At 38.9% G+C, this 14,291-nt stretch overlaps 1 protein-coding gene across 2 annotated transcripts; it reads left to right on the top strand.

Moving 5' to 3' along the window:
- The first annotated feature begins 2,225 nt into the window (after nucleotides 1-2,225).
- Nucleotides 2,226-9,981, top strand: LOC101857577. Of its 2 annotated transcripts, XM_035970279.1 has the most exons (5): nucleotides 2,226-2,558; nucleotides 4,465-5,498; nucleotides 6,188-6,211; nucleotides 7,138-7,289; nucleotides 8,745-9,981. In XM_035970279.1, the coding sequence occupies exons 1-5, from the start codon at nucleotides 2,430-2,432 to the stop codon at nucleotides 8,837-8,839; spliced, it is 1,434 nt and encodes a 477-aa protein (XP_035826172.1). In that variant the 5' UTR covers nucleotides 2,226-2,429; the 3' UTR covers nucleotides 8,840-9,981. The 2 variants fall into 2 exon arrangements, with proteins under 2 accessions (XP_035826172.1, XP_005100443.1); XM_005100386.3 differs by lacking the exon at nucleotides 6,188-6,211 and having other exon boundaries at nucleotides 2,228-2,558.
- The last annotated feature ends 4,310 nt before the right edge of the window (nucleotides 9,982-14,291 follow it).

The following is a 14,291-nucleotide window of genomic DNA, read 5'->3' as shown; positions in this document are numbered from 1 at the left end:
TACCACCAGCGAGCTGTCCGTCAGAAGTACACACGACGCCCGGTACCGACTCCCTGGCTGCATGATTATAATACATAATTATAATAGGTAGATCTAATCTCTCTCCCACACCACCTCGGCTCGCCGGCTAAAATCTAGCATCGTCAGATATCAGCCCGACGACCCCTGCGAAGTTTTTATTTTGTTATTTTGTGAATACTTACGTTCCTCAAGCCTACGTTATAGGTCTGGATGAGGCTGTCCGTGGTCGGACTGAAGGGCATTGGGTACAAGGTTCTACATTGTGTACAAAACTGACGTCTACGGGGACCTTTGGCACATTCATGCTTTCTTATTATTAATTATAAAGATCTATCCTAACTTCTGATCCGGCATAAGTTTTTTATTTGAATTGACGTAAATTTCATGGGTTTGAATTACTACACACACGCGCGCGCGCGCGCTCAAAGAAAGTCAGGAGAGAGAGAGAGAGAGAGAGAGAGAGAGAGAGAGAGAGAGAGAATCTAAATACATGATGTATAGTACAGTATAGGCCTATTAATATCATACACATTATCGTTAACTTCATGCCCATCCCAAAGGCGACAGTACAAACGACATTTGACGCTCTTGTGCTACACGTGCCGAAGAATCATACATCATGACACGAGAATATTAAAATATTTTTAAAATTGCAGAATCATTAGCCTGTATCTTTACTTCCCGAAAAGGAGGGAAGGGAGGGGTGTCAGATTTATGGCTATTTTTTATTTTTTTAAATTAGCGGACGATAACCGTCCACCCGAGAGAAAAGAGGGTCAGATTTCTCCGTCCCTCGGGTGCCTCGAGCAGTATCTGCCTCGCTAAACCAGTGGGCACAATAAGGCCGGAGGAGAAGCTGAGAACAGATACCACCTTTGATCGTAGCCAAAAGGCCGAGAAGCAGAATGATTACCCTGTATCTTTACTTCCCGATAAGGAGGGAAGGGAGGGGTGTCAGATTTATGGCTATTGCAAGTAAGCGTGAACATTGCAATACTAAACATTCCTGAAAATTTATTTTCCTTTCCTTTTTTTCTTCTTGCTGAAAAAACATGTGTTTTTGTTTGTTTTTAAGTTACACAATGCACAGAGATTGAGGGAAACATCTTATTCTATCACTATCAGGTGAGATATGTGAGGCAGCGTGGTGGAATCAGGCTCTCGTCAAAATAATCTAAGTGAAGAAACTTGCATTTTCCCACAGGTTTGTGAATTTTCATCAAATTTTTGTTTTTGGCTCAACACTTTTCATGCCCTTTAAAGAACTCATTTCTGTGAGGATTTTTCTGAAAAACGTAAATTAAAGGCACAAAAAAGTAAATTTTCAGTTACTACGGACTCTTAAGCTGAGGAAATAACTAATCTTTGACAGTCATTTTCTCACTAATTTTACCTCTGAAAGTAGGTGACCCCCACCTCTTTCATTTTTTGCAAATATAATATCTCGACTTGTACTCAAGATAAATGGATATTTTTTTCATCCAAATAAAGACAACTGAAGAAGCTTTAAGATGATACCAATAACTCTACATGCCCCAAAATTGACGAGAGCCTAATTCCACCACGCTGCCTCACATATTATATCAAACCTAGAAGGCCATTTTTTCGGGGGCGGGGGTTCCTGTTGAAATTAATCACTCACCATCCTCTGTTTATGTTCACTTGCATGTTTTAATTAAATTTAAGTGGTGTAACTTATCTACCCAATAGTATTTAATAGTATTATCTATGGATGTTGTCGAGCTCGCGGAAAAGACTGCGATAGTGGGAAAAGTTAGTCTATATGTACTGGCCGGGGGAAAAATAATGACAATTTATTATCGTAATTTATCCGTAGGTCTACTTAAAATAGACTCAAGTCTAGTACATTTTACAGAAATTTTATTGTTCCTGCTGCCACGATGAACCCGATCAGCGCATACAAAAGTGCTCCCCCTTTATATATTTTTATGCCAAACTGCTGTCTTCACGCTTAAAATAGCAGGTTTTTCCCCCCCTTCCAAACGAGTTGGTTTGAGCCTTGAGAACAATTTAAAAAAAATGATATTTATAGATCTAGACAGCATTAGATCTAGCAAAATGTATAACTTCGTTGGGAGCCAATTGCTTCTCCTGGTCATCCTGTCAAAAATGTGCCCAACCCCATTCCCCTTTTGACATTGCCTAGTTTTCGCTTTCAATGTTTTAGTTCCATATTTTGCGTCGTCTCTGGCATATTTTGTCTGACGTTGAATAGGCCTACAAGCAAACTTTATTTTCCAAGTGTTGAATCCCAGCCAGTTCTGACTCTCACTCTGATCTCTAGATCTAGATCTACTGCCCCATGACTAAGTTGAACGGAACATCGAGGCCTCCGTAACAAAATAGACTTTCACATTTTGTGTGAGCGGAGCAATGATGAAGGAACAATGTATTTACACACCCATTATATTAGATCGATGCTCTTGTGTGTTGTCATCAGTGTCAGTCTCAGTCTGCCTATCTCATCATCTGTCAGTGCCAATGTTAGAGCCTGGTCACCGGCAAACACTCAACATGTAAGTGGTCTCAAGTTTTAAATTGCTTTGCATAGTCCTTTTGTTTTACGCCAAGTTATGCATTGTAATGCACATGGTAGAGTTAAAAAGTAGATTCTAGGCCTAATTTTTACGATAATTTTTATTTGGCCGGCTCTATTTCCAGAACGTTCGGGAAAATAAACTTGAACTCTATTTCTCTGAACGGTTTCCATTCTCGAGACTTGTGTAAATACAAGCGAATGGAGTTGCCTGTGTGTGTGCGTGTGTGTGTGTGTGTGAGAGTGTGCATGCATGTGTGTCTGTGTGCGTGTAAGGTGTTAACAGGTGGGTGGGGGGGGGGGGGGGGGGACTGACACGTATGCAACGTTCAACGCCCAGACCGATAGCGCCCCCCCCCCCCCTCCCCCGACACGCACACACAGCCACACGTGTGCAGGCCGCCCATCCGACCCCGACAGACGCTAACGAGCCATCTTTAATTGCTTCTGATGACCTCTTGACAAATAAACATTTATTAGAAGCGCTGTAACTTTTCAGGCCGGCCTCAAATTCATCATAAAAGATAAAAACTCGGCTCTGGCACAATTTAACGCCATTTAGCCCGAAGTGATCCTGGTCTCTACCCAGCCTGAGGCGAGTCACGAGTGAGGCAGGACGGGAAGCCGGAGTCACGAGTCACAGGAAGTCGGAAGTAATGTCATGCTGGAAAAGAATCGGAGTCCGAATAACATTTTTTCATATTCGGACTCGAGTCCGAATAGTCCCTTCGTTTTTAAAATTTAAAGGATTACATCAAGACCAAGCACTAATGACGACTGATCTGATGTCTAGCGAAAGCTTTGTATGATGACAATGATGATATCAAAATTAATGAAATTATCTAAGGCAGTCCTAAGGACAAAATGTTGGGAAAAGGGTGCTGTTAGAAACTACTACATTCTCCAGGGATGGGGTGCATAGATAGACTTTAATAGATCTAATTGTATAATTTACAATTAGCACAATCATCAATCATTGATTATTCAATTCATTGTGCTAGCATAACCGCACATTTCCACTCACAGTAATTCTTGTTTCAACACAGAATAGCAGTCCGATAATGTAATATCTGATTGCTTCAGACGTGCTCTTATACCAGTACTGTTGATGTTTACTGGACAAAGTCAAAGATACAGTGGTGTGCCTAATTTTAATGGTGAAAGCAATGGCTCTGTGCTGCCCAATCTATACTTGTGCACTGCATACTGCGTGCATTCCCAACAGCTTCTTTCTTCTCCTGCACAGACACACTACTACTTGTGCTATGCCATGCAAGAAGCATTCTGCTTCATCCCTCCCCTCACTCTTTTTGTGTTCCATTTTGTTAGCTCATATGCCCACCTGGTCTTTAGCAAGAAAGCTTGTGCTGGAAAAAAGTGCAATGCTGTATTGATAAGGAACGTTTTACCTCTCACAGAAAATTATTTTTGAACTTATCAACCCCCCCCAACATCTGCACAGATTGTAATTTCTTTTGTACCGGTACTTGTGCTAATTTCTAGCTCCCCTGACTGACCCAGCAGTAGTTTGCATGTTTAATATCTCATTTCAAGCATGTTTGATGTGCAGTACTCCACAACGATTGGAAGTTCTCAGAAAAGGAGATCAGGAGTAATGGAAGTGAACTCTTCAGTGTTAAGCTTTTATAACATTCAGACCTTATGGGATAGTATTTTATGAAAAATGGAATGAGAAGCTCTTTTTGATTCGGTGAGATTTTTTTTGGTATTGAAGTATGTTATGTTAATGATTAATTATTCTAAACGTGTGTCGGCAAGGGTGTAGAACACTGCTACTTCATTTTAAAAAAGTAATTCCTCAGTAGGAACTTGCACATTTGCACAAACTTTGAATAAACAAAACTGAATGTCATCTTCTTTCCCAGGTATCTCCAGATAAAAAATCCTTATGGCTAGGTGACATGAAGCTTGTGCATCCCACAACTATCAAGAATTTGAACTTCAGAAGACAGTACAAAGGTTATGACACAAAGTGTCATGTGAGGTTCAAACAGTGCACCATTGATTTACGAAATTTAGTGGGACTTTTTCCCTGTTTGTTTGAAATATTGAAAAATTCTCCAGTTTTCAAATCAAATATTGCAATGATAACCGTAGATCAGATTAGTGCAGCACTACCACCTGTATGTTTTCATTCTGTGATATTTTATAACTTGTGCCTGTGTAGAACTCGTGGTGAGGTTTTACCTACTTCTGTCTTGAATAGCTTATGTAAGAACAGAGAGTTCATTCCTACAAAATTTCACTCAAAAGAAGTGTCTAGACAGTTTTCAAAGTCATCTCCAAATGTCGTTCAGATGAAAAGTCCAGCATCTTTTGACAAGTTTGTTTCGCTTCGTACTCGAGGTATTGAGGATTGTCTTAAATCCGGATTTATCAAGCCCAAGAAAATATCAAGGTGTCTTTCTTTTTTCCAGAAGGCCCTTCATGCTAGTTATTTTCCAAAGAGAAAAAATCTTTTTCAACAGTATGTGAGGATGCTACAGATATTGTGTTCGGTTGCTGAAAAGTGCAGGCAATCTTTGCCCTACTCTGGGGTTGATACGCCTGCACAAAGCTTACATGGTCAGTCTCCGGAAAACTCAGATGATGGTCAGTCTCCCTCTTCATATCATGGGGTGTCTACTCCAAGCTCAGCAATTGATGACCATTCTACACAAAACTCAGGTGATGGCTCTACAATGACTCATCTTGCCAATAGACGACACATTAGAAGGAAAAGATCCAAGAGTCATGATCATGATGGCACAGATAAGGGGCAAAGTGATGTGGACAGCTCAGGAAAGTCAACAGCAAACTCTTCAGAGCAACTGTTGTTTTCTAATTACACTTGGGATTCGGAGTTCAATAAGGCAAATTTCAAGAAGATCATGGAGCATCGCGAGTTTCAGAGACAGCTGTGAGTTGTTTAATCAAATGTGAGGCGTGCTGATGAAATAAGTTACAGCAATCTTTGAATTTAAATTTCTACAGAAAATCAACAACTGGGGTCAAATTTGTAGATTTTCAATTGACACGAGCTAATTCAAGTATTTGACATGTCCTGTATTTTTTCGTACTTACAAATTGTACAAACTCAACCTGAAAGTTTGACTTTTTTTGTAGGGCTGAAATCTGAGAAGTAACTTATTTAGTCAGCACACATCACAATTCTTAATAACTTGAGTAGAGCCTGTGAAAGGCAGTCCTCATTCTCTCCTATGAGTTATATTTACTTGGGACTGATGGTGGCCATAGATATTCTTAAAAATGATTTGTAATTTTATCGTAAAGCAAAGCTCTTCGGCCTTAAGTTCCAGTACTACGGTATCTTTTTCTTTCCTCTCCGTACTGTTTTGGAATTTGTCTCCACATGTTATTGTCCAAGACAGTCATCCATTTTTGAGGAAAAAAGTGGTTTTCCTAGACTGTTGGATTATATGTCATTATTCTGATATTAAAAAAGGCAAGATGGAGAAGCAAGAATTGGTCATTTGTACAGGTGATTGCCAAATTAGACAAGAGCCGGTTCAACTGTAATTCTATACATAGAACATTTGTGATGGTCCAACAGACATAATGATATATAATTTGTTTCTTTATGCGCAGGTGGATGGAGGGCGTTTTTAGCAGGTTCTTTTTCTTTTCTTCCCCCCTATTGTTTGTCTCTTCCCCCCTATTGTTTGTCTCTTCCCCCCTATTGTTTGTCTCTTCCCCCCTATTGTTTGTCTCTTCCCCCCTATTGTTTGTCTCTTCCCCCCTATTGTTTGTCTCTTCCCCCCTATTTTTGTCTCTTCCCCCCTATTGTTTGTCTCTTCCCCCCTATTGTTTGTCTGTCTTACTTTTCCCCGTGCACTAGATGGCTGTTATTGTGTTGATGTGCTTCTGTTTAATTTAACAAACTTAAAGAAACAAGGTTTATGATATGTTGTAGCTTCTCTGTATTTTCTTAACAAGTGCACTGTACTGCTCTGTTGTTACGCGTATTGCTCTGTTGTTACGGTTCATTACATTTCCGTACTCTTTCTATTGTGTTGTCAGATCATTATTTCCATGTTTTCTTTGTAGTGTCAAATTCAGTTGTTTTTTAGAAAGTGATTATAGGGTACTACTTTATACTTCTTGTATTTGTATATTTTGCTTGTCATTGTTGTTTACACTCTGCCTACCTGTGGTGTGATGGTTGGGATCTACACTGTTGTATGTTATTAATCCATAACAGGCAACACTGTTGCATACAGTGGATGAAAGTTTGATTTCTGTATGGGAATCTTTTAAAAATTGTGTATCTTTATCTGTCAGTTTGCTAGGGTGCTATGTCTGAATCAGCTCAGGTTGACCCTGACAGAAGCCGCCAAAGTGGCCTGTAAAATTATATTGTGTCGATGAGGGTAGTGTAAACCATTACCAGAACAGACAAAAAAAAATGATGGTTTGGATTAAGTCTGGTTCTTCATGTATAAGTACCGCATGCTCTAAATTTTGACATGAATGAGCTTCACTCTACAGGAATGATAGTAGTGTATGCCTTTTACAAATTCTCTATACTTTTTTCTCAGGCAGAAAGATGCTCAGTGGGCATATCTATGCCTTGTATTTCTCATCTGCTTGATGTTGCTCAGCATTTGGTGCTTGAGGGGATTCCACAATCGCAACACGAACAAACGAGAGTTTACCCTCCATGACACATATCATCTTCTCACTGTCAAAGGTAAAGTACTGTAAAGAATGGATGGTTGGTGGTTGCTCTGGTGTCGTTAGCTCATTCATTCTTTCCTACAAACATATATCATCCTTATCTCTGCTCCATACATTTGTGTGTAACAATGTAGTAACGTCTTTAATTTTCTGCACTTATATGACCAAATTGTGTTGCAAGTGTCGTAAAAGTCTTAATAAAACAAAACAAAAGGTTAAAAGATACCTTTGTTTATTTATTTATATATTTTTTTGGGTATGATTTTGGCGTCTTGAGATTTAGGCCAGTTCATAACATGATGTTGGAGGGTGCTACTGGTAGGCCTAGGTCCTACTTTCTTTCTGTCTGTCTTTTTTGCTTTTTCCCAGCATTTAAATGATTGTTATTGTGTCGAATTGCATCTTTTTACTGAAAGATGTTGTTTCATGTACATAAAAGAATATTCGACACTAATCTTTTGGTTGCCTGCGGAGATGCGTACAAGGTTTAGCGAAACCTGTCTCTCTCTCTAGATTGTGTGGTCCTTTCCTCTGCGGTGGGGCCCCGATTCGTTGGAATCTCACAACACTAGCACAGAAATAGACTGAGGCTTTAAACAGTCATTCCCCCTTTCTTCACGCCAAAATCTCTGCAGGCCTCCTCTGCCTCGATACAGCTCTTCCCTCTCCCTGCTGTAATCCAGACTGAACTCGTCTCACACTTACTCACTCACTCTCTCTGCTTTACGCACTTGCGCCAAACAATACAATAGGCTTAGCCTAACTTCCTGTTATTGACCAACACGCCAGATTGCCCAATAAACAGCCAAATAGACCACAAGAGAACTGAAAGGTTTCAGAGTAAGAGGAGAACTGGTGAACAAGATAATGTAGATCGAGCTCAGTAGGTAATTCTCATTTCTTTAGGAAGATGACCTAAGGATTTATTCTCCAAGAGTTTGGTTTTGTGACTTGCTTCCTCGCCCTGTTTTTATCAAGTGAGAACTACATGGGGAAAACGGGCAAGATCATAGTACAGAAATTATTTAAAAATTAATTCTAATAGCTTGTAGGCTCAGAACTTCATTTCTTTGCGACTTTTGGTTGATTATACCTGTTTGATTTCCTACTCAAATAACTAAAATAGTAATCCAGCAGTGAAACAGAAATGTATAGTTTTGGATCTGCAAGCTTTTAAAATTGATGTTTTGTCCTTACAATTTCTATTAGTGACTTTGTCTGTTTTTTCCATAGACTTCTCAAGTGCTGATGATGAATGATAAAGGCTCTCCTGTCAAACATGTGTTCTCCCTATCTCTCTTTCTTTTTTTTTTTGTGTTTGTTACTCTCTTGGAACCCCTCAAATATTCAGGACTAAAATTATTAGGACCTTGTTGTGGTGCAAGTGTCATACAATTCTTACTTAAAGCGAAACATGGATTGCTGTAGAAGTTATAAATGTCCTATATACACGTTCTGTTATTTTCAGAGGTCTTGTGGAGGAAAGCCAGGTACTTGCCGATGATTCACAGAGAAGATAATCTTGAGGAAGTGTTTGTCCATGATTGTGGGAATGATCCATGACTATTTGTTGCTTACTTTTGTGAGTGAAGGATATAGTAAGTTATTATAAAGTTATATGGTTAACGTGCCAAGTTTGAGAACAAACCTGGATGCCTGATTTTTTTTGTCTTTGTAGGTGTACAGTCTAGCATGTACATAGCTGACACGCTCATAGTGAAACACAGTGAACAGGTTTTGAGGTCCCGAATTTTTTTGTATTTAAAACACGTACTTGGTGAAAATCGGACGTAATGAAAACATTTCCACTTCCCGCCGATTTCGCTATGCATGTGCTAGATTGTATATATATCATTTAATGGACTTCTTTAATGCCACAATTTACCACCATTTGGTCTTGTGTGAAATATTGTTTGGTTTGTGGTTATAAAAAAAATTAGAGAGAGTGAAGGAATGCATGCTTGAAAAGGCTCTGTTTTATTTTTATCCTGTAGTACACTGTAACTGAAAAGTGACTACTAATTAAAAAAGGTTTCTGTCTAAATCCTGATACATTATGTAATGGTTACAACATGTATTGTGTAATTTATATTATTCACTTGTATGGTGTAGAGAAAAGCAATACGGTAATATTACTTTTTTAATTGATAATATATTGGTACATGGCACAGAAAGAGTATAAGCAGCCCAGACTCAAACCAAAACACGATTGTCACTGGTGTGTTTTCCTGCTGTGATGATTATTTAAAGGAGTAGCGGTGATTTGTATTGTTTAGTCAATTAATTTAGGACGTATGCCATGTACAATGAAGTTGAAAGAAAGGAAGAGTCTGAGTCTGAGTCTGAGATGAATTTGTATGATTTAGTCCTATTTCGACTGTGTGCAATGGGCGAATGTATTTCTGTGTGTGATGTAGAGATATATGATCATATAGGACGATGCAATGGAGTTGAAAATAAGGAACAGTTTACGGTGGATTCGTATGATTTATTTCAATTTAGGCTGCTTGCAGTGGGCGAATGTATTTTCCTGCTGTGATGTAGATGTATGATTGAATAGGATTTTGCAATACAGTTGAAAGAAAGAAAGAGTTTGAGGTCGATTGGTATGATTTAGTTCATTCAAGCTTTGTGCTATGGGCGAATATATCTTCCAGCTGTGACATATTATGTATGAATGATTAAATAGGATGTTGCCAATGAGCTGAAAGAAAGAATGAGTCTGAGGTGGAAAAGGAGAGGACGGTTGGACAAAGTGGATGGTCAAGTCTTGTTTAAATTTGTTTAAATGTAGGTGTTTTTACATGCCCATCGATGCAATTTAGATCATTTAAGAGGTGGGCTTCTGACCTCGCATGTCAGGGCCAACCCGGGCTGAGAGAGATATAACATCCCAGCAGAAGACCGAGATACTTGATAAAAATTTCCTTGTCGCTTAGAACTTGAACTCAGGTCTCCTGCGTACGACAGCGAAGCGCCTGACTGTTACTCCACAGGCGCTGGTGTGGTCAGGTCATATGTCTACTAAAAATGGACTATATCATTTAAGGTCTTGTTTCTTCCAGAGCCCAGTGGTTCAGATAATGTCTGTTTAGATTACCCGACCTTAAGTTGGAGTCATGACACAGGAAAAAGAAAGGATGGTGACTTACCTTGTTGATACATGTATTATTTTAATGTTTGGATTACAGGATATGCAGTTTGATTTATTAGGGATACTAATTTTGGAGCAAAAATGTATACTTTAGTTTCCGTCATTTTGTCATAAGATCACGTACAACTTAAATTATGAAATGCTCAAACTTAAAAAAAATAAATTTCAGGCAGAGAATTGGAATCTGCGTTTGACTACTTAAAACAGTCGGTTTTTTAATGAGGATTCCTCAGTGTTACTGGAAATGCTATTCCTTTCAGTGACGGGAAACGTGTTTGTTTTGTAGCCAACTGAAACTGAAATGAGAGATTGCCAAATTTAGTTTTTTTAAAAGGAGAATATTGGTTACAAGTGGGAAATTGTATTATGTTGTGATGTCTTGGACAGTGTCATTATTAATGAAATGTAAAAAACAAAATGCAAGGGTGAAGTGGCTTGGTACCTCAGGATTACAGAGTTCTCTCTGCTCAGTACCTAGATCTGAGAAATTGGACGTCAAAAGATTTTGAATTTCACGACATGTCAAAGTTTTTCAAATGCAATTCTTTGAATATCTTGATAATAACTCTGAATACTCTTACAATTTTGATGGATCAGATAGAATATCTGACGTCAAAGGCTTGATAACTGAAAACGGCAAAAAATGTCAGAACATTGTAATTCTGAAGTAGCGGGTTGTCTGTAAAGGTGGTTGCCTTGGAAAGGTGGCAGTAAGAACATATTCGGGTGTGTGTGTATATATATATATATATATATATATATATATATATATCTATCTATATATATATACATATCTATACAGGCGGATTTCCCTCCGTTTTGGTGTTGTTTTTGGTTTAGATGTTACTTAAATAGAAGATGAAAAAGCGAGGATTTTCTTTTCTTTTGGTTTATTGCTGTTTTCATATGACCCGTGTTCAGTTTAAGTGGATTCCACTTTTTGTATGCAGTGTGGATTATGGGTTCTAATTGTTTTTTCCTCTGGTTGATATATTTTTAATGAGGGCCATATGGTTTCTGTTGATTGTACAGGTTTTTTAAAGGTCTGACAGCAGTCATTACCTCATTATCTGCAAAACTTATTTAGGTTTCAAATGGTGTATTTTCTTACTTTACTTACTTCTGTCACTTACATTGTTATAGCGGGCATTGTTGTTGCTGTGAATGTTAAGCCTTACATTACAGTCGAACCTGCCTTAACGGAAACCTGTGTAAAACGGAAACCTGTCTTAACAGATTCTCCCCGCTCCCCCCTCGATATATTCCTCTTTGATTACCTGTATAAAACGGAGACCTGTCCAAAACAACTCGGAAACGAAAAAAAAAAAATCTGCTCCCTTCTGAGGGTTTTACCTGTCTAAGGTAGAAAAATTAATGCTTTGCCCAATCAGCCATGATTTGAAACAAAACTCGCATGTTTGGCTCCGCCGGCTCTAAACTAACGTCTTGCCGCTAGGCGAGGAACGAGAGAAGGGGTGCAATTTGGGGGTAAATGTTACCCCTTCTAGTGGACCCTGAGCGATGAAGATGGCCAGGGTGGTGTGGGTGTGAAATCTCACTAGTGCTAGTGAAAATGCTTGAGTGGCACTCCAGCATTGAAACTTTCTTTGGTAGCCAGAGGCCAGAGGTGTGAAATTAATTTGACCAATGCCTGCCGCCCTGATCGTACAGCCAGCCGAGAAGAGTTCCTTGAATCGTTGTTACATGACAATGAGGGGTGGCATTGGTTGTATGTGCTTATTACACCAATGGGGCTTAGGGTAGAAGCAAAGGAGATGTTCAAACGCTTCTGTTTTTAATAGGTCAAACAGTGGTCCTATGAAATGCAAGCTATTGTGGTAACTGGATATATAAATAAGACTGACGCATGTCATTATCAGAGAGGATAGCAGCTGAGAGGAGTGAAGTTTTGACCACTTGTGATTGCTTGCTGACCAGACAAGCGACCCTTGATCCCACCGGCTGGGCCGTGGAACGTCCCCCTTTCCATCTACCCACTAAATTCCCCTGTCTAAGATGGAATTTTTTTCTGGCTCCCTTGCGATTCCGTCTTACACAGGTTTGACTGTACTTATAATGCTAGTATAGAATGAACGTTGCATTGAGTCACTAAAGCAATATATTGCACAAAGATTTCTTGTTCAAACATGGTTGAAAAATGATGCGTTCATGTTTTGACTACTTTCCAGGATTTGGGATGTATGTTTTTCCTCTCACTTATAGTTCTGCAACATTTGTTCTTTCAATATGATTATATTATTGTTAATGCTCCCTTTCCTGTGATCCCAGTGAAATGCCATTAATGTTACAGCTCACAATGATAAATAGGTTGTGTGCTAAAATTCAAGGTGATCTTTTCAACTTGGTGAACTCTTAAATTCTACATTGTCTCATTTTCTTACATACATATAGATTTGTATTATGATAAATATTTCATATCGGGTAGCAGCAATTTTCATTTGTATGACTGCCACTGGTGAAAGGAACATGCTGATATGATAAAAGTATGAAACTTACTTGGCTTTTCTTCAGGAAGAGTTACAGTATAATATGGATAGGTCGAACACAGAAGACTCGAAATCACGCATCTGTCAAACTGTGCCTGGGTTCCCATTTTTTTCTCTTTGTGAGATATCCCTCAAACTATGGACCCCTCAAACTACCGAGGCCGGTCCCGACAAATTGGAGCTATCCGTGTTATACTGTATTTCTGTTCCAGTCATTTAACTGTATTACTTTTCTGGATAACTGATAATTCTGTAGTTTTGTTTTGAAATTGTTGTGTTGTAGTAATTGTAATGTTTTTCTGACTTGCTCATAATTCTGTAGTTTTGTTTTTGTCTAAATTAAGTGCCACCCATTTTCTCCTTTTGAATGAAGTCAGCATTATGATGAATTTGGAGTTGATAATGTGTGAGGTTTTTTTGTTTTGCTCATTGCCAGAGTAATGTCTGCCTCAAAGTTTTGACTTTGCTGACAGGATTGGATTAACTGTCAAGTTTTCTTCCACATATGACTCCAGACCCATAAAACTGTTTCTCTTGGGCTCAAAGAGGTTGAAAGTGTGCTGAAAGTACTCGCATGTATCTAAAAATATTACTCTAAGTAGTCTGTTAGTTTTTATGCTACAAGTACAGGGGCATGATGAGACCCACCCAATGTCTTATCTAGATCTTCAGCCCAGTAAGATGAGCTGTGATTTTCTCTTAGCTTTATTTTATGTGAAAGAACATCTATCACAATGTGCTAATGGCGTCAAGAGAATGTCTTTTTTTTACTAGTTCAGCTTAGCAAAACTCATTGATTCTTTAATATCTCTATCAAATCAGTGAGAAGATCTGTTTGGTAGCACTGGTAGTCTATTGGATGTAATATCTTGCTGAAAGGAAAAATAACAGTTGTTTTCATATATGTAGTGGTTAGGCGCTCGGACTCGCAACCGTAAGGTCGTGGGTTCGAATCCCGTCAGGGACCCGACGTTGTGTCCTTGGGAAAGGCACTTTACATGAATTTTCCTCACTTCACCCATGTGGGAATGGGTACCCGGCTATAGACAGCGAAAGATCTTGTCAGTTTGTTAGTGTTTGAGCGCTTAATCGGCTGCTTGCACTGTATGCTTCCCGGGAAGCTGAGAATGTTTCGGAGTGTTCTATGGTCAGCTGGGGTAATAATATAGTGTAAAGCGCATAGAGCCTGCTGTTGAGCGGGGATATGCGCTATAAAAATGCTATCTATTATTATTATTATGTATACCGAAGGAAATACACCGGACGGAAATTATTCTTTAAAAAAGCACTATTTCTCCTTTGAAAACAAATTGAAATTTAACGTTCAAATGTTCTGTTCAGCATGTGTCCTGAC

This window comes from Aplysia californica, unplaced genomic scaffold (assembly GCF_000002075.1).
Source record: "Aplysia californica isolate F4 #8 unplaced genomic scaffold, AplCal3.0 scaffold00246, whole genome shotgun sequence".
NCBI lineage: Eukaryota > Metazoa > Mollusca > Gastropoda > Aplysiida > Aplysiidae > Aplysia > Aplysia californica.
The sequence above is the reverse complement of the archived record's forward strand: the minus strand, read 5'-3'. Positions and strand labels throughout refer to the sequence as shown.

Excerpts from the sequence above, each read along its gene's own strand:
- LOC101857577 (XM_035970279.1), top strand. The coding sequence starts at position 2,430 with ATGTATTTACACACCCATTATATTAGATCGATGCTCTTGTGTGTTGTC. Across the intron at positions 5,499-6,187 it reads CGCGAGTTTCAGAGACAGCT|GTGGATGGAGGGCGTTTTTA; the intron begins GTGAGTTGTTTA and ends CTTTATGCGCAG. Across the intron at positions 6,212-7,137 it reads ATGGAGGGCGTTTTTAGCAG|GCAGAAAGATGCTCAGTGGG; the intron begins GTTCTTTTTCTT and ends CTTTTTTCTCAG.